Below are 20,752 nucleotides of genomic sequence, written 5' to 3'. Positions count from 1 at the left end.
ATGAGTGTTGGAAGGCAGAAGTGAGGCAGCAGCCATTTTGTTTTTTACACTCAGATGGTCAAGGCAGGTGCTTTTGTATCTCACACGCATTGTTGGCTCTCTATTGGCTCATCTCATTGTGGGGGATAGCAGCCAGGCCTGCAGCAGATTCATATTTTCCTGGCTTCTTCTTTAACTTCTCTGATTCCTGGGCTAAGTGTGTTTAGGTCCATGATAAAGAATGCCAGTTTCTGTGGGACACCTACAACATGAAGGCTGGAGGCCCCGAGAACTCACGTGCATTCTACTGTGTCCTCATGGTTCCAAGTTCTTCCTACTCTCTCCCTCTCTTTATATTCATCTCTTTTTAACTGCCTGACCTGCAGATTTCTAGCTCCAGCATCAGACCAAAAAAAAAAAAAAAAAAAAAAAAAAAAGGCCTTCTAGAAACTATTTAGTCACCTCCCACAACTGTTTAGTCAAATCCTTGTAACAAGTACTTACTTATTCTATTCTATCTTTACTTCTATTTCTCTATAAATCCTAATCTCTTATAGTTCTGCTTCTCTGATTGAAACTTGACTAATAGAATGATCTTCACCATTATCTTGTACCTTCAAGTATGTTGGTTGTCAAACCCATTAAAGTTAGTGCAAGAACCACAGTGTCCCTGGGAAACACAAGGATTACCAGTCCACCACCTCCAGAAATAAATTCTGACTCACTGAGTCTGATGTGCAGCATAAAGATCTACATTTTATATATGCATCAGATTCAGGTTGTCCAAGCAATAGAATCTGAACAAACAATTATGAATATTTGGTCATATTTAAAATATATTTCATTGAAATAAGGTTTTCCAATAGTAGAATTTCCTCTCCATTACTGGTGGTGCTAAAGCCAAATCTAGATGAACTCATCCAAGAAGAATTTATTATTCACTTGCTGTAGGTTAGAAGCATGTTTCAGGGTGGGAATCGGTATCAATGTATCTGATGAAAGATATCTTGTAGAAAGTTTGACTCAGATAAAAGACTATTTCAGATAGCTGGCTATCAAAACTTTAATTTTCAACTGTATCAGTATATAATGAAAGGTTATATCATGGCTTAAAAAATATAATGGAAATATTGTTCTGTTTGTATTTTGTTCATTTCTACAGCTGGATTCTGGTGGCACCATTACCATGGAGGAGCAGATTGTCCTTGTCCTGAAAGCTAAAGTACAATGTGAGCTCAACATCACAGCTCAGCCCCAGGGAGGAGGTAAAGGTGCTGAAAACATCGTGTCTCCTTGTGTCCCTACCTCAGTCCTCCCAAAGACTTCAAATTCCCCTTTGGAGTTGGTAGTAGGGAGTTCCTCATCACTCATTGCATGTTTCTATGTGGAAGGGCATGGTAGCAGAATTGTGTTTTTCTCATCTCCTTCACTCCAAGCTCTTCCCTTCCAATGGACAGAGTGACTTGCCTGGTTTCTGAATTTCAGAATAGCCTCTGAGCATGTGCACATCGGTTTCTTTCTCAGGCCTCTCTTTGGGATCTGTTTGCCTGCAGAGAGTGTGCTCGCTGGTCTGCCCTTAACCAGCTAGTAAGCTTGGAGGGGCAGGCTCTGTTCTGGTGGGTATTGCTTGCAGTTTTAGGTAGTACATATAAAGATCAGAAGAACAAACAAGCAGGCCCTTTTATATGTACCTAGGCCCTGTTCTCAAAAAACATTTTCTCCTTGATAAGGTGATTATTTAATTTCCATCTGCCTGACTCTTTATGCAATTTCTCAATTAGTTCCAAATTCAAGTGGGAAACTGAAAAAACAGAACTACAACACTACAGGTGAGCTTGCGGTGGCTTTGACGCTCTTGGATTGCTCTACTGTTGGAGCTGTACAGGAACTATGGCTCGTGGTGGTCCTCACAGCCTGGTGGTCACTCATAGTTTGCACTGGGGCCATTGAGAAAAGCTGTTTATTGGAATATTTGGAGGAGTGGGAAAACTATAATGTTTTATATGGGAAAATGCCTTGCCTTAATAGTTGAATATATTTAAAGAGTCTTTTTTTTTTTTTAATAAAGGGAGCTGCAGTTTACTGAGCTTCCCTAAATTCCCAACATTCTGAATGCAGCAGGTAATATCTTTAAAGCTATGCCCTATAGTGAAATATCTGGTTTGATCTACTTCATTCTAGTCTCCAAATATTTAAGAAAGTTTAAAGTTTATCAATAACTTCTCCTGATTGAATAATATAAGCAATTTGAAATACTTTAATTGCTTCCAAATTGTATGCTATTGTCATATAATTTTTAAAACTTTTTTTATGTTTTTATTTTATTTTTGAGAGAGAGACAGAGTGTGAATGGGGGAGGGGCAGAGAAAGAGGGAGACACAGAATCTGAAGCAGGCTCCAGGCTCTGAGCTGTCGGCACAAATCCTGATGCGGGACTCAGACTCCCAGACTGTGAGATCATGACCTGAGCTGAAGTCGGCTGCTTAACTGACTGAGCCACCCAGGCGCCCCGTATTGTCATATTATCTTATGTTAATAAAGTAATATGATTTTATATTAATTGTATATTATAATTTTTGTTCAAGCTGAAATATGTCTTGCAAAATTTCTTTCTATTAGAACTTACTTGCAGCAAATGCTCTCAGTTTTTGTTTGGCTGAAAAGGTGTTTATTTCAGTCTCAATCTTCAAAGATACACTTTTTCTGCACATGTGACCCTTGGTTGGGAATTATTTACTTTTAGCACCTGAATACTATTTCATTTTCCCCCTAGCTTCCACTGTTATTGGTGACAAATCAGTTTTTGGTCTTTGATGATGGTTAGTTTTTCCTCTCCGGCTCCTTTTAAGAGCTTCTATTTGACTTTGATGTTCTACAGTTTTATTCTGTATCTACCTGTGGATTGATTTGATTTCTAGCGTCTGAGGGTCTGTGTCTTTATTCAGTGGTGGGAATATTTTGCTATTTTGTCTTTGAAACTTTGTTTTCCCCCGTTCTCCTATTGTGTCCATCTGGAACTTTATTTAGACAAATGTAGGACCTTCTTATGCTACTCTTTGTGTCTTCATGTCTTATGTATTTACCTTTTCTTTGTTTCTCTACTGCTATTTTGGGAATTTCTTCAGATATGTTTTCCAGTGTGCTGACTCTTTGTTCAACTTTGTCTAATGGCTGTTTAATCCATCTACTAAGTTAATTTTGATTATCCATTTTTCACATTCTAGAATCTTCATATTTAATTTTGATAGTCTTTTTATCTTCAATATCTTTTCAACTTATTCTTTTTTCTTAAACATATTTTATATTCTGCATTTGATAATTCTAATATCCATAGACTTTGCTTGTCAATGCATATTATCATACATGGTGGCTTTATTTCCTGTGTGTCCAATGATTTATGATAAAGAACTCATGAGGTCCTCATTTAAAGCACATTTTTCCAGAGACAATTTCTGTCTGCTTCTGTGAGGTGCCTATTGACCTACCTATGTCTATTTTAAAATATATTTAGGCTACACATGAGTGTGAGCTTGTGGTTAGAAATTTTCAAAGATTTTTTTCTATAGTTTTCTATTCATTTTTTTAAATTATTATAATAGTTTTCTATTCGAATTCTAAATGGAGCCAGGAGTGAAACAAGCCAATCTCTTTCTGAAGGAAAGCTTTGTTTCTTGTTCCTTCACTAAAGGGGTCATTTTTTTGGGGGGGATCCTGTTATACAGGGGTTTTCTGTTCAATTTTTTGACTACATCAGGCTTCAGGCTCATCTTTTGTTACCTGAACACAATCATAATCCAAGCTGTAAGCCAGCAAATCAGTAGAGGCCTCCAGGGTAAAGCCCCAAATGCAATGCCTGCTGAGCCTATGGAATAATTTCTAGCCTCAGTGTTATTCCATTCATTTATAAATTTTTTTGACATTTATTTATTTTTGAGAGACAGAGAGAGGCAGACTGCAAGTGGGGGAGGGACAGAGAGAGAGGGAGACACAGAATCCAAAGCAGGCTCTGAGCTGACAGCACAGACCCGGACGCAGGGCTCGAACCCACAAACCGTGAGATCATGACCTGAGCTGAAATTGGATGCTTAACCGACTGAGCCACCTAGGTGCCCCTTATTCCATTCATTTATAGCTAGCAAAACTGTGTTTTAAGAAAGCAAGTTTTTGCATTAATCCAGTCTTTGTAGTTGCCTTGTACTAGAAAGGAGCTCTCTGACACTAAAAGTGTCAGAAAAGAGATTTATTCATGCCACCTGTGAAGAACACTGATTCTGATATCTCAAACATGTGGGGCTACTAACAAGAAGTGACATCACCATAAAGGGATTTATAAGGATTATTATCTATCAAGGCTAAATGAGCTATTTTCTATGGAGTCTCATGAAATTTTGAGCTGGAAGATGGAGACTAGCTAGTCCAACATTGTTATCTTCAGTGTCCCTTTAAGAGTTCAAGAAATATATTATGTGCTTACCGTGTATTGCTTCTGTAGTAAGCACTGGAAACAATGAATTGTTTCTGTCCTTCCCCATGATGATGTCCTTGCCCCATGAGATGATGATCTAGTAAGGGAGGTAGACATCTTTCAGTATGGTGTGTGAGTTTAACAACAGAAGCATCCTAACTACAGAACCAGTGAAAAAGTATCTTAATTGATTGGGGATGAATGGAGGAGGCTTCCTGGAGGAATAATCATCTCATTTTAAGAGTAAAGGAGCAGGAATTAGATGTGTAGAGGAGAGTAAAAGGACATTCCTGGCAGAGGGAATAGGATGGGCAAAGGCAAGCAAGTATGAATTGGTGACATATCACGTGAGTGACACATAAAAAGAATAAATGATCTGGATATAAACTTATGTAACATCTAAAATTTCTGAAGGTGTGAATCATGTGAAACATGTAGATGAATAAATATCAGAAGAGAAAAGATCCTTTCTTTGAGACCTTTTCCCATACAAATAGGATAGAATTAAATCTGGTCAAACTTTGATTTACTTTTCAGTGAAAAATTATGTGTAATTATATATAAATTGACTCAAAATTTCTTCAATTTGTGTGTAAAAAACTAGAATGACATTTTGAATTCACTGGCTAATTTAAGAAATTTCCATTTTTAAATTCTCTTAAAGTTGAGAGATGCATATCAAAATATTTAGGAGTGAGGTGTTATGCTGTCTGCAATTTACTTTAAAAAGCCCACAGCAAAAAATAAATTCGATGAAATAAATATGGTAAAATATTAACAGGTCAGTTCTAGGTAATGTATATATGTGCAATAGTCCCTGTTTTATTTATGAAAAAAATTTTGTAATAAAAGGAAACATTTTCCCATGTCTATGAAAGAAAAGGAAAAGTAAATGCAAATACCTAGTTATAAAACGATTCAAGTAGTTAAAAACAAAACTCAAAATATTAATGGTCCTGGTTCGATTTCACAAATGTGGGGTTATATTGTGTTATGGGTAACTGTAGAACTGAAAAGAGACAAAGTTGGAGTCTCCAAATTTTAGATTGTTCTGTGTAAATATCACAGTTTGAGGAGCTTCACTAATAAGTAGTTTGTCCTGGCATACAGAAAAGATTACGAGGAATGTAATTAATGGTGTAATTTGTAAAGTGAGTCATCAGGCAATTAATTAGTTTCTTGCTAACTAATGAAAGTATTTACTCACATGAAATGTGAAATGATGATCAAAGAGGAGATGTTAATTAAGATCTCTCTGTATTATCTTTGTGAGGTCATGGCTTCCCCAATCCTTTCAACCTTTGTGAATATTTATTATTGTCTTTGTCAAAGGGCCACCAGAGAGATGAACACAATCTACAGAAACATTATTTTTGGGGAATGTTGGTTTTCTGAATTTTGGGGGGTATGTGTGTATGTGTGTCGGGTAGTATCTTGCAGGGAACTAGAAAAGTGTCCCCTTTAGAGCATGAAGAAAATGTCAGCAGATTTGGCTCCATAGCAGTTTAAAAACTACATAATTATAGAATAAACTGGTCATTGGATTTTAAACTTATAGTAAGACCTTATTCCATCATGTGACTAACTCTTGCCAGAAAATATCAAATGACATTGCAGCATACATTTTATAGGGACAACTTGTTACCAGAACACAGGAATGCACAAGAAATGTTTGTCCACGTCCAATTTATGTAGATTGCACAATAGATATCCAGTAAAGGATCGGACAGCCCAGATAAATAAGGATGCATGACTCGTTAAAGACAAAGTGAATGGATGGGAAGCCATGTGGAATGTTATCAAAATACAGAAGAGTGCTTAGGGTAAAGTTGATGAAACAGACTGATTCATTGCACTCTGCTTACACAAGAAAGGAAAACAAAATGCAGGTAATGGTAGAAAGAAGCCGGTGAAGCTGTGCACCAGAAGCAGGAGCCAGTGTGATGGGTTCCTGGGTTGCTTGTGACATGTAAAGGCCAGGCTTTTATTATGTGAGCAAAGTGAGGCTGTTTCCAAGAAAACGTTCTCTTTTATAGGAACAGTGTGGGCGAGGGAAGACATTTTCTTTTTCTTCTTGCTTCAGCGGTCCCCAAAGCAAATCAAGTCATTTGTTTCCATGTGATATGGAGGACACTAAGAAGATAATTTCAGGTTTATGCTGGATTCTTTTCTGTACAGATCACTGTTTGCATGACTATTCAAAACTGAACAAACAAGTTGACATCATGAACATTAGCTAGAACAAAATTCCTCAGCTACAGTTAGTGCAACTGGTAACTGAAAAATTGAGAGAGTTATAATGGATAGTACCTGTAGTAGCAGAATAAGGGTACCCAAAGATGTCCATACCCTAATATCTGGTGTTATGCCTGTGTGTGCTATGTTACATGGCACAGGGGCATTGCAGGTGGGATTATGGTTACGGGCCTTAAAAATAGGGAGATTATCCTGGATTATCTGGGTGGGCTCAATGTAATCTCATGGCTTCTTCAAAGTGGCAGGAGAAGGTGGGCAAATAAGTAAGGGAAAAGGAGAGTGGAGGAGACACTTGAAATGTGAGAAGAGTTTGACCTGCCTCCTGACTTTGAAGATGGAGGAAGGGGTCATGACCAAGGAATGCAAGTCGCTGCTAGAAGCTGATAGCCAGCAAGGAAAGGGGGAGCTCAGTCCTAGTTGAACTCACTGGGCTTCTGACTTCAAGAAATAATGAGATAGTAAGTTTGGGTTATTTGAAGCCATTACGCTTGTGGTAATTTATTTTGGTAGCAATAGAAAAATGAATACAGCACTCATTAAAAGTACTCTTATTTTGAAATGGAGGATATGTTCTCTTCTTGGAAGTTTCCACACAAGTAATGGAGAGGAGTCCTGAAGAACACAGTGTTGGCACTGACTGACTTTATCAAGTCCATGTCAAGTGCTGGGTGGCTAATGCGTGGAATAAAACAGAATTCCCCACCTTCAGGGTCCCTGTGGTTTCAGAAACCAATACTAAAATAACACTTCAGGGGCGCCTGGGTGGCGCAGTCGGTTAAGCGTCCGACTTCAGCCAGGTCACGATCTCGCAGTCCGTGAGTTTGAGCCCCGCGTCAGGCTCTGGGCTGATGGCTCGGAGCCTGGAGCCTGTTTCCGATTCTGTGTCTCCCTCTCTCTCTGCCCCTCCCCCGTTCATGCTCTGTCTCTCTCTGTCCCAAAAATAAATAAACGTTGAAAAAAAAATTAAAAAAAATAAATAAAATAACACTTCATATTGGAAAGCAATGACAGCTCAGGCAAAAATATAGCAGGAAAGGGGATAAGGAGTGTTTTGAATGTAATTCTAAATGGGGAAAGTTTACTCAGAAGTAACAATGTGAGTAAAAGTCTGTAGGATGGAGGGTGCTAAGTGTTGAGGCCATGGGGGAATTGAACTGAGAGGAGAGCAGGAGGACTTTAGCTAAGATAAATAAATAGTGGGATCTTGAGGGGCTTTCACACATTTATAATGTCTTTATAAGTCTTTAATGTCTTTATAAGACTTGGCTTCTGCTGGGAGTGAGATGGGAAGCCTTTTGCAAGATTTTGGCCTGTTCTGTGAATAACTGAAAGGAGAGGAAGAACGAATCTGGAAGCCAGATTTATGTTTCAATGAAAAATTTCTTCAATTTATGTGTAAAAAACTAGAATGGCATTTTGAATTCACTAGCTAATTTAAGAAATTTCAATTTTTAAATTCTCTTAAAGTTTGAGATGCATATTAAAATATTTAGGAGTCAGCTGTTATGCTGTCTGCAATTTACATTAAAATACCATAGCAAAAAATAAATTAGATGAAATAAATACGGTAAACTATTAGCAAGTGTCAATTCTAGGTGATGTATATATGTATGTATGTATGTATATACACACACAAACACACACACACACACACACACTCACATATATACACTATTGTCTGCTTTACTTATGAAAAAAATTGTAATAGAAAGAGAACAAGCATTTTCCTCATGTGTCTGAAAGAAAAGAAAATGGAAATGCAAAAACCTAGTTATAAAATGATTCAAATAGTTAAAAGCAAAACCCCAAATATTGATCCCAGTTTGACTTCACTAATGTGTGGTTATATTGTATTGTGAGTAACTATAGAACTGAAAAGAGAAAGTTGGAGTCTCCAAATTTCATTTCATTTTTTTTACGTTTATTTATTTATTTTGAGAGAGAGAGAAAGAGAGGCAGAGAAAGAGGGAGAGAGAGAATCCCAAGTAGGCTCCACACTGTTAGCACAAACTGACATAGGACTTGATCTCACCAACTGTAAGATCATGACGTGAACCAAAATCTAGAGTTGGACGCTTGACTGACTGAGTCATGCAGGTGCCCCAGGAGTTTCCAAGTTTTAGGTTGTTCTGTGTAAATATCATGGCTTGACAAGTTTAGACCATGGGTGTGACAGTGGAGATTGTGAGAAGTGATTGGGTTCTGGATGCATTTTGTCCATTCAATCCCCTCCCCGCCCCCCCCCCCCCCGCCCCCCCACTCTGTATCTTTATACTTGATTCTTGAAGAAAGTAGATTTTGTGAGAATTTTGTTTAAGATGAGTGTTAGACTTAAACAAATGACTAGAATTATTGGTAAAAAAAAAAAAAGGATCACTGGTAAAAAGGCAAATCCAAATCTTGGAGCTTATCTGTGAAGCTCAATCTGTTTCATATATCATATTTTTTAACATCAATTTTTTAAAATCTAGGGTAAAAAAATGTAGCTACAACTATAGAAGCTGTTCACAATGAATTCCAATGTTTCTTATATATAGTAATTGCTATAACTCATATATACTGGAATCACTAAAATATTTTTAATTTATGCAAACCAAATGTTCTTATTAGTGGACCTTTAAGGAGGCTGTGTGGATGAATCTTAGGACATTTGCACCTAGTTTCACAACTACTAATTTGTTTTACATTTTGCTGCAGGTATTTTGAGTGCATTTAGTGTCTGGTTCCAATTGCATTTTTGTTTATTTGCTTTTTAATTTTTTCCTTTATTAGAGGGAAATTGTTTCCCAGAATGGGATGGACTCATTTGTTGGCCCAGAGGAACAGTGGGGAAAATATTGGCTGTCCCATGCCCTCCTTATATTTATGACTTCAATCATAAAGGTATTGAATTTTTCTGCAATGATTAATTTGGAATAGAAATGTACTTTTCCCCCTAATGGATGCCAAGGGAACTGAGCAATCTCAATGTTTTTCTTCGTGTCTTTACAGGAGTTGCTTTCCGACACTGTAACCCCAATGGGACGTGGGATTTTATGTACAGTTTAAATAAAACATGGGCTAATTATTCAGAGTGCCTTCGCTTTCTGCAGCCAGATATCAGCATAGGAAAGGTAATGATATTGGGGTGTCTGGGTGGCTCAGTCGGTTAGGGATCTGATGATTTCGGCTCAGGTCATGATCTCACGGTTTTTAAGTTTGAGCCCTGTGTCTGGCTCCACACTGTCAGTGTGCTTGGGATCCTCTCTGTCTGCTCCTCCCATCCTATCAAAATAAATAAACTTAAAAAAAAAAAGGGAAAGGTAATCATATTTTTGTATTTGCAAACCCCTAAGGGAAAACAGAATAATACTTTTATGCAGTTCTTGGTTGTCAACTACTATATGTAAAAACCTTTTTATTATGGGACACAAAGATTATAAAAGATAAAAGTAAGTTTGGAATCTTTTTAGATATCTAGTTAAGGAAAGGTGTAGGACCTAAAACATTCTGTATTTTCTTTAGGCTAGAGTTATCTGGCTGAGATACAGGCATATATACTAATAAATATGTGTCGGTGTCTATTATGTTATAGCACATTATGTTTATATTATATTGTATTATGCTATATTACATTATATTATGTGTAAAAATTGAGATAGGTAGTCAGCAGCAGGATTCATGACTTGTTTTGTTACCTATGAATGGTTCCATCTCATTTCACTCTATATTCCTGAAGGAGATTTGTATTTTTAAGATGTATTTTTCATTTCATAAGATTAGCCAGTAGATGATTTCATTAGTATATGAAAGATTAGAGTTGTAGAATTACGGAGCAGCAAGGGCATCCTATAGGTCTTCCAGACGACACCTTAATTTTACACGTGAGTCAACTCAGAAGCAGAGACTTTGGGTGTTAGATTGACCCAGCTCGCTGATGACAGGATCTAAAGTGGAATCCTGTTCTCCAGATTTCTCATCAGTGCTGTTTACAGTATAGCAATCATATGTAAACTTTGGAAACTTCTAGATAATCAATTTTAAGTGATATATATGCTGTAAAAGTCATGCTTAAATTCCTATCACTCAGCCCTCGTAAGTAAAATTCTTGACGTATATGCATATGATGTTAGGAGTGAATATGATAAATGGATGTATAAATTATTTCTATGGTGGACCTGAGAACAGTCTATAATACATAAACTGCCAGCATTAGACATTTTTCTTTATGCTTCATTTTTTTTTTTTTTTTAGTCGGGGGTGGTGAGTAGGGAGAGCAGTAAGGGAAGCGGTGAGTTGAAGATGTCTTTGATTTTGCACTACTAGGATTTCCTTTCTTAACTTTCTTCTTTTCTGACACATAGTGCTATCACCTTAATGAACTCTAGTAAGTTGCTGAAAGAACTTCAGCTTTATATTTCATTGTTGACAAGCTTCCTGCATAAAATTAGTCAATGTGAGGAGATGATGTATTCCACTATGGAGCTAAAACTAACAATGAGTTAATATTAAATGCTTCAAAATAATTTTAATTTCATTGACACAAGTAAACAGTATTTACTGTGATGAATTTATTTGTGCATCAAATGATGATGCAAATCTTCCACAGCTTTTAAATGGCCATTCAGTTAAATCATGGTTTTATTTACACTGAACTCTACTCTTACAACCACTCTTTGTGATTACTATATATTCCTACAATCAAAGTAGCCACGGATGGTAATACACCCAACTATGTACTAGTTCATGTGAAAATGATCTAAACATTAACTGAGGAGCACTTGGGTGGCTCGGTCAGGTAAGCATCCAACTCTTGATTTTGGCTTAAGGAGTGATCTCCAATGTTTGTGAGTTCGAGCCTCATGTTGTGCTCTGCACTGACAGTGGGGAGCCTGCTTGGGATTCTGTCTCCCTGTCTCTCTGTTCCACCCTGATTGCTATCTCTCTCAAAATAAATAAAAAATAAGCTTAAAAATTAACTAAAAATCTTGATGAATTTTGTTAGCATAAATAACTTTATCTCCTTAATTAAAAATATAAAGAGTGTTTTCTATTGTTTACAACCTTTAAGCAATAATTTGAGAAAACTTAAGAAAACTAAATATCCCCTACTAAGAAAACTGGATATCTCCTGAAGTTTTTTTTTTTTTTTTTTAGATTTTTTTTTTTTCAGCGTTTATTTATTTTTGGGACAGAGAGAGACAGAGCATGAACGGGGGAGGGGCAGAGAGACAGGGAGACACAGAATCTGAGACAGGCTCCAGGCTCTGAGCCATCAGCCCAGAGCCCGACGCGGGGCTCGAACTCACGGACCGCGAGATCGTGACCTGGCTGAAGTCGGACGCTTAACCGACTGCGCCACCCAGGCGCCCCTCTCCTGAAGTTTTGATATACTCTAGGGCAAAGTGATATTACTTATTTATGAGGTATTAATTCTTAATGGTTGTAAGGAGAGCTTTTGTATAAGGAATAAGAAGTAAAAACCAAAAGAGTGTGCATTAAGAATAAACATTTTTATTGAGGAAAATAAGATGAAGATATTTTACACATCTATTGTTTTGTTCCTTAAATAATTTCCTTATTGTTGGCTTGACAAAATGAGACAGTTACTATTAGTAAAAAGATGGGAAGGAACTCTTATGATAAGCCATAAGGTTATTAAATTTTTGAGAGTATTATACTTAAAATAGTAGTATACTCTAAAAATTACCATATAATACATCTCATTTCTAAAGGCTAAATGAACTTCTGGGAAGCAATTTAGCAATATATATGAAAAACACTTCAAAGTGGTCATAACCTTTCATCTTATAATGTTATGTCTAAGGTTCGAGTATAAAGATTTGGACTGGGGGGAATTGAATGGACAAAATGTTCATTGAACCACTAATTATTATAGTGAATATTCTGAAGAATATAAGTTTTCAGTGAAGCACCTTCCAGAGAAGGTTAAATAAGCTTATATAAATGTTTTTTGTAAAGACTTTGTGGCCTTAGGAAGTTCCTTTGTTATACAGTTCACAGAAAAAAAAAAACAGGTAATAAAGTTGTATGTATATTAAGAATGTAGATGTTCAAAACAATAGAAAATGCTTCCTAGAGATAGAATGAAAAGAAATACACAAAATACAATGCTTCTTTTTGGTTGGTAGGAATTCAGGAGATTTTTCCTTCCCTCTCTTTTATATTTTACACATTATCCAAATATTTTCTATAGAAGGTTTTAATATTTTATTAATTGATAATAAAATGTAGTAAACATTTTTAAAAAGGAACAAGAGGCAAAATCTTTTGTTTCCAGTTAGGATGTAGGAAGCTGTAGGATGTAGGAATATATTGAATAAGATGCAAAATTGTTAATTTGTAATAACTCATGATGAGCTACGGATGCCAAGAACTCTAAATGATCCTAATTCTGCAAGTGGGAAAGCCCTTCCTATAAGAGACCTGTGACTGCTGTTTATCGCTGGGTTTGTAGCAGAAGAGGAACAACCACACCATCGAAGGGGACAGAAAGAAAAGAGCCAGGCTTTTAAACCAACTTTTAACAGACAAGGGTTGGCATGAGGGCTTAGATTTCCAAGAAGTGAGCCACATTCACAGTGAGCTTTCACCCACCAACCAGTTGTTTCCCATGGGGCTTCACTGAGTGTGTGGAGGCCGTGTGCCAAAGGCTGGGGGTAGCACAAGTGGGCTAAAAGAAATCCCCCAAGAGTGTATAGGGCTCTCAGAATGAGAGGCAGCAGTTAGCCAAAGGCATAGGACAGAACAGAGGCCCCGAGGGGCCTTCACTAGATGCATAATTGTACAGCCCATATGCCAGGGAAGGGCAGGAGAGCAAAGCAAGATCGCTAGCAACTCAAAATGCTGACGGATGGTTCAAATAGCTGCACAAGTTCTGTGGCTTGGAAAATGTCAAGTGTGCTAAAATCCATATAATGGCCACTAGAGGCTGCTGGTGCTAAGATCTCCAGGTCTGCTGAAGGAGTCTTGATTCTGCTCTCGAAACCTAAAACCAGGATAAAAGGAATCACAAAAAACATAAAACAAAAAACTACAACAGAGCTCAACTCAGCTTAGCAACAGAGTAACTCAGCCTCCTAAAGAGCCCTGACAGAGGAAGAGGCCTGCCCTTTTCAGGCTGTTACCATCATATACTTTAGTCCCTGTTATTCAGTTACTTACGGGGCCTGGAATGTAACACAAATTATAAGGCAGGAACCCAAAATCTCTAGTAAAAATAACAGCAGAAAAAAAACCCCAGATGATCCAGATGTTGGAATTTGCAGATGAGTAGTTAATAATAACTATTAGAAATATGTTAGATGATTTAGTGAAAAAGGTACATAACAGATGGGAAAATCAGATAAATAAAAACTTTAAAAAATAAAATTCTAAAATTGAAATATTCAGTTCAAAAATGAATTCATTTGATATTCAACAACATACTGGATACAGCATGGTAAAGGATCAATGCACTTAGGGGCGCCTGGGTGGCTCAATAGGTTAAGCGTCAGGCTCTTGATTTTGGCTCAGATCATGATCTCAGGGGATCATTACTTTGAGCTTCGAGTCGAGCTCTGTGCTGACAGTGTGGAGCCTGCTTGGGATTCTCTCTCTCTCCCTCTTTCTACTCCTCCTCCACTTGTACTCTCTCTCTCTCTCTCAAAATAAATAAGTAAACTTAAAAAAAAAATCTTAAAAGCAGAAAAAGAAAAATGGCACATTATATCCAAGGGAATAGCAATAAAAAAGATGCCTGCCTTTTAGTCAGAAACAATGGAGGCCAGAATACAATGGGATAACATCTTTAAAGTGATCATATGCATTAAGATAAAAGTAAGAAAATGATACATTGCAGACAAAAAATATGAGAGAATCTTTCTCATACCTTCAGTATAGGAAATAATCAAGAAAGTTCTCTAGGGTAAAGAGAACTTTACCAGGCGGGAGCATAGATAGATAGGAAGGAATGAGAGGTACCGGAATGGGTATAAATGTGGATAAAAATGACAGACTAGGGGTACCTGGGTAGCTCAGTTGGTTAGGCGTCTGACTTTGGCTCAGGTCATGATCTCACAGATCATGAGTTTGAGCCTCATGTCGGGCTCTGTGCTGACAGCTCAGAGCCTGGAGCCTGCTTCAGATTCTGTGTCTCCCTCTCTCTGCCCCTCCCCAACTTGCCCTCTTTCTCTCAAAAATAAATAAACATTAAAAAAATTTTTTAAGGGGCGCCTGGGTGGCGCAGTCGGTTAAGCGTCCGACTTCAGCCAGGTCACGATCTCGTGGTCCGTGGGTTCGTGCCCCGCGTTGGGCTCTGGGCTGATGGCCCAGAGCCTGGAGCCTGTTTCCGATTCTGTGTCTCCCTCTCTCTCTGCCCCTCCCTCGTTCATGCTCTGTCTCGCTCTGTCCCAAAAATAAATAAAAAACGTTTAAAAAAAAATGTTTTTAAAAATGACAGACTAAATCAATAAACAAAACTATTCTTATTATTTATTGCTGTTTTATATCTAATCTTTATATCTGTATCTATAATTTAATTAATTTAAAAGTCTATTGACTGCTTAAGGCAAACATAATAGTCTCTTATTAGGGTTTATAAATTATGTAGACAAAATCTAAAAGGGACATAGTCTGGGAAGCAAAATTGAGTATACAATTGGAAACTTTAGTTTGTGAGATAGTTCAATATTATGTAATGTAGGCTCTGATGAGTTCCGGATGCATAATTGCTAAAAAATAACACAAGTGCAGTTTTAAGAAATAATTGGACCCCTGCTCCCCAAATGGAAGGTTAGGAAGTAGCTATAGAGGAACGAATTAAAGGTAAGACATCCAGAATGCAAATACCAATGTGTTATATTTAAACCCAACCTTAGCAATGATTGTATTCAATGTAAATGAAGTAAACAGTCACTTAAAAGGCAGAATGGGTAATAAAAGTATGGCTTAATTATATACAATCTTAAAGAAATGTACTCTAAATAGAAAGATACAGATGAATGTGAAGATAATAGTTTGGTTGATATCAAAAGGGGGGATAAATTATATGCAGAGCATACCTTAAGCATAAGAGAGTTGGTGTGACTAACTAGACTTTTTTTTTTTAACCAAACAAAATTTTGTTTTTAAAGGTTCTTTTCTCCTCACTCTGCATTTGACCTTGTAGCCTCCCAAATGGTTGACACATATCTATGGGTAAAGACCCAGCACAAATTCATGCTGAATGTGTTTATAGTCAGGGTTTTTTCAGACACATTTTTTTATTTATTTAATTTTATTTTTTAAATTTATATCCAAATTAGTTAGCATATAGTGCAACAAGGATTTCAGGAGTAGGTCCCTTAATGCCCCTTACCCATTTAGCCCATCCCTCCTCCCCAAATCCCTCCAGTAACCCTCTGTTTATTCTCCATATTTAAGAGTGTGACTAAGTAGACTTTAAGACAGTATTATCTATGTGGAAGGACATATAAGAATGATAAAAGAATCCATTTGCCAGGAGGAAATAACAATCCTAAATATGCATGCATCTAGGGGCTTCATAAAACAAAAATTGTCAAAGCTAAAGGGAGACATCATCAAATCCCATCATATTGGAATTTATAAAAATGCCATTCTGTCAGTAATTGGTAAAACAATTAGGTAAAAACTTCCATAGAATATCTTTCAAATAATTTGATTACAATGACATTTATAGAATACAATAGCCAAACACTACAAAATTCACATTCTTTTAAATTACACACCAAAGGTTCAAGTGTCAATAAATCTCAAGATTAAAATCATACAGAGTCTATTTTCTCAACACAAAAGAACTAATTGAATTCAACTAAAATAAAATATGTAGACAGTTGACAATATGTGTTGGAAATATGTGACCCATGGCAAAAGTTTAAACTGAATAATTATCAAAGCTGAATATATCAAAAATTGGGGGAAACAGTAAAAACAGAGCTTTTTTATAGCATTCAATGCTTAATTAGAAAAGAAGAAAGGTAACCATTCAATAATCAAAAGTTCCACATTAAACTGTACACAGTAATACCTACAACAAAAGGAGACATCAAAATGGAATTCTACAAAATTTTCAAGTAACCCCACAGCGTGGCAGGAAAAATAAAACAGAGAAATGAAAAATAGAACAACAGAAAACAAAAAAAATAAAATAATGGACTTAGCCTTAACATATCAATATTATATTTGAAAAATGGTTTAAATATACCAATTAACAGAGATTGAAGAAATCTATTAAAAAACACGATCCAAATGTATGCTGTTTACAAAGTTTGGAACATTTCAAATATAATGCTATACATAGGGTACATACGTACCATACAATACTATTTGGCATAAGAAAGAACACACTTGATATATGCAACAGCTTGAATGGATCTTGAGGTCATTACTCTGAGTGAAAAAACCAATCTCAAAAGGTCTCACACTGTATGATTCTATTTCTATAACATTCATGGAATTACAAAATTTTTTAAACTTAAAATTTTTTAAATATTTATTTTTGAGAGAGACAGAGCACGAGTTGGGGAGGGGCAGAGAGAGAGGGAGACACAGAATCTGAAGCAGGCTCTAGGCTCTGAGCTGTCAGCACAGAGCCTGAACGGGGGCTTGAACTCACAGACCGTGAGATCATGACTCGAGCCGAAGTCGGAGGCTTAACCGACTGAGCCACCCAGACGCCCCTGAAATGACAAAATTATAAAGGTAGAAAACAGATTAATGGTTGCTAGGTGTCAGGGATGCTGGGGAAGAGGGGGGTAAATGTGACTCTAAGGGACCCCTTGATTGCATTGCTGGTTACAAAAATTTACATATGTGGTAAAATGATGTAGAATTATAAACACACACATTGCACCATGTCAAATTTCTGCCTTTGACATTTTAGTATAATTACGTTAAGATGTAACCACTGGGGGATACTGAGTGAAGGATACATTGGACGTTTTTTACTATCTTTTCCAGTTTTTGTGAATTTATAATCATTTAAAAAAATTAAAAAGGAATGGATTATTGATTCATGTAACAATATTGGTGAATATAAAAAACAGTATGTTGACAAAAACAGTATATACTATTTAATTCTTAGTCTAAGAACGGCCAAAAAATACATGAAGTACATGAACAGATGATGCCAATTTGTGATGACAGAAATTGGAACAGTAGTTACAAGGGGATGAATGGTGGGTGGGTTTCTGGACTCTCAAGGGGCACAGCACAGCTGGTTTGTCAAACCCATCAAACAGTTCATTTGAGATCTGTATTTTATGTAAATGACAGCTCAATAAAAACTTAAAGAAAGCTAGAAATAGTATTCCAAAAATGACATCATTTTTACCAGTTTCCTCTTAGAATAGCCATGTAATATGTGTTTTGTTTACTTCAAATATCACATTAGATATACAGCTCCACTAATTAAAGTGGACAGCACAAAAATTCATGAAGTAAATATTGCAACATTTAATTTTCCCTCAATTAAGCAAGAAATGTCAAAGATTATTATATCTTTAACTCTGACTTGAATTTAGGAAGTAAAAGAAAGATCAGATGGATAATCAATGTTCTGTAAATGGGATAACACATTGCCTGTCTGTAAACAGGGGAAGACATGATTCTTAAGTTTATGCACATCTACTTATTTGTTGAAACCTGTTTTTCTAATTAAATCTCTTCCCCTTCAGCAAGAATTCTTCGAACGCCTCTATGTCATGTACACAATTGGATATTCTGTCTCCTTCGGTTCCTTGGCTGTGGCTATTCTCATCATTGGTTACTTCAGGTGAGTGATCCCTTACCCCTTTTTCTGTGAAGGGACAGGTTCTGTTTCCTATGTATAGAAGATGTAAAGGTGTCAAAATTTCTGCCCCCAAATATTTTTCTCAGTGCAAGTTCTTGAATTCAACCTAGTGTTATGATATCATTTGGCTTTGAAGATTTATTTTTATGAGGAAATTCAGGGTTTTTGTTTTTGTTATTGTTTAAAAACTAAAAAAATCTTTAAAAGCATCAAAGCAGTATGAAACCAGTAAGCCCACAGATCTGCAGGACAGTGTACTGTTTGCAAAGTGATGCATGCAAAGTGGAGCAGAATGAGTTACAAAAATTTTCATTCCTGGTGCAAAGACTTCATTTTTCCCAAATGATTTTTGTGCCATTGGACAGAAATTCATTTAAAATGATTTCCCAAATTATCTGATGAGATAATCATATTTATTGCTTCTGTTGTGGTTTATTTTTTATCCACTGGGACTTTTGCCCGATTCAATTCAACTTAATCTAAATCAATACAAAATTTTGAGCACCAGTATGGAGATTAAACAGTGCACAGCATGTATGGGAAAGGTATACTCATGATGTTTGCAGCTAGTTTGTGACTCAAGTAGCTGAGAAAACAACTAGTATACAGTGTGAGAAGTGCTATGATTCAGGTGGTGGATGGTAATTTGGGAGGGCAGAGTAAGAAGAGGAGGAAAGACCTCCCAAATGAAGTGAAATCTCAAAAAACACAGGAGTATAAATAAGATTTAACCAAAAAGGACCATTGGGGAGCAGAGTTTATATCAAGAAAAGATTATATCAAGAAAAGCATGGAATATTTGAGAATTCAGAGTTGTGGTGTAGGTAAGTGATGGGCAGTGAGTGAGACAGGAGAGGTAAGCATGGTTGAGGATGTTTTGAGACCTGAAGGTTATATGAAGAAATGTGAACTTTATCCAAAGACCAATGAGGAGCCATTGAAGAATTTTAAGCTGAAGAGTGACATGAAAGGTCACTTGTAAGGTGGAGGGTGAGTTGGTGGGAAGCAAGATAGGAAGCTCATTTGGAAGAGGCTGTCAGAATAACTCCGGACAAGAAGATTGTGGCCTGGCCAACAGCAGTGGCTTTGAGGATTGGCTACAAATGGAAGGTTTTGAGGTACATTCGTTAAGACAATACGATTTTAAGAATTTAGTGCTAAGTTGTGTGTGGGAAAAGAGATGAGGGTAGATGACATATTTAAAAACCAAAATGTTTTATGTTTTGTTTCTGACCATCTTACAATCCCCTCTTCCTTGAAACTTCTCATATGTATTTCCTGTTTTGTCTTTCTCTTTTGATTTATCATTATCTAATGTACTATCTGATGTTTTAGTTATCTTTTTATTTATCTCTTCCTCTAGAATGCAAGGCTACATATGAGCATTAATTTTTTTCTGTTTGCTCATTGTAGCATTCTTAGTAGCTGCAATGTACTTGATATGTAGTGGTGCTTAGTAAATATTTGTTGAATTAATAAATAAATGACTAGTTTAATATTCCAACTACTTCTTCTAAAATGATTACTCCTATTATGGTAGTATAGTTTACATTTTCAAAACTTTTTCTTTATTGATTCACTAGTCCATCTACTCAACAAGCATTTTTCTCTACCATATGATAGACTCTTTTTAGTACTGATGGAGGACAAGTTAAGATATGTTGCAGACTGGAAAAGGAGTATATACACCATTGAGAGAGACTGACTCATTAAATGATTATCAAATCAAATAATGTTAATACTATAATACTGGTTTTTATAAAGGGTATTGGGAACACCAAGGAGCTAGTCCAAAACTGACTAGATGACAGAGAGAGACTTCCCAGAACAACTGACATGTGAACTGATATTGCAATGATGAGAAGGAATTCAGTACATCCCAGAAGATGGGAACGGAATGTGCAAAACTCAGACAGGAAGGAGCAGAGTAGATGCTGGGAACATAAAAGAGTCCAATGTGAAGGCAGCATTTGATTCATACGGAGAAGTGGCCAGGTAGCAATGGCCAGGAAGAAACTAGATTTAGTGGCACTGGGTTTTGCAGGCCCTCGTCAAAGGCTTTGAGTTTTGTCTTGTAAGGGTAGAGAATAGGGAGCTAATGAAAATTTTAAAGTAGAAGGGGAACACAATCAGATCTGTAAAATTATGAAGGGGTTCTCAAAACAGCCTTGTGAAATTGGCTTGGCAGTATTATCCCATTTTGGAGACCAAGTAACTGAAGCTCAGTGTCCAAGGTCACAAGGTCACAGGTGGTCCAGTTG

General features: G+C 36.6%; 1 protein-coding gene across 1 annotated transcript in view; it reads left to right on the top strand.

Annotated features, from left to right (window-relative positions):
* The window catches only part of PTH2R (parathyroid hormone 2 receptor), an 83,884-nt gene that overhangs the window by 23,495 nt on the left and 39,637 nt on the right, over positions 1 to 20,752 (top strand). Inside the window, exons 2-5 of the mRNA XM_047084592.1 lie at positions 1,142 to 1,244; positions 9,473 to 9,583; positions 9,692 to 9,813; positions 18,376 to 18,473. Of these exons, the coding sequence (XP_046940548.1) occupies positions 1,142 to 1,244; positions 9,473 to 9,583; positions 9,692 to 9,813; positions 18,376 to 18,473 (434 nt within the window). The remainder of the gene's footprint in view (positions 1 to 1,141; positions 1,245 to 9,472; positions 9,584 to 9,691; positions 9,814 to 18,375; positions 18,474 to 20,752) is intronic.

Source organism: Lynx rufus, unplaced genomic scaffold (assembly GCF_022079265.1).
Source record: "Lynx rufus isolate CCGP_SWC_20201006 ecotype Redwood Valley unplaced genomic scaffold, mLynRuf1.p SCAF_2, whole genome shotgun sequence".
Classification (NCBI taxonomy): Eukaryota; Metazoa; Chordata; class Mammalia; order Carnivora; family Felidae; genus Lynx; species Lynx rufus.
This window is presented reverse-complemented; position numbering and strand designations above follow the sequence as displayed.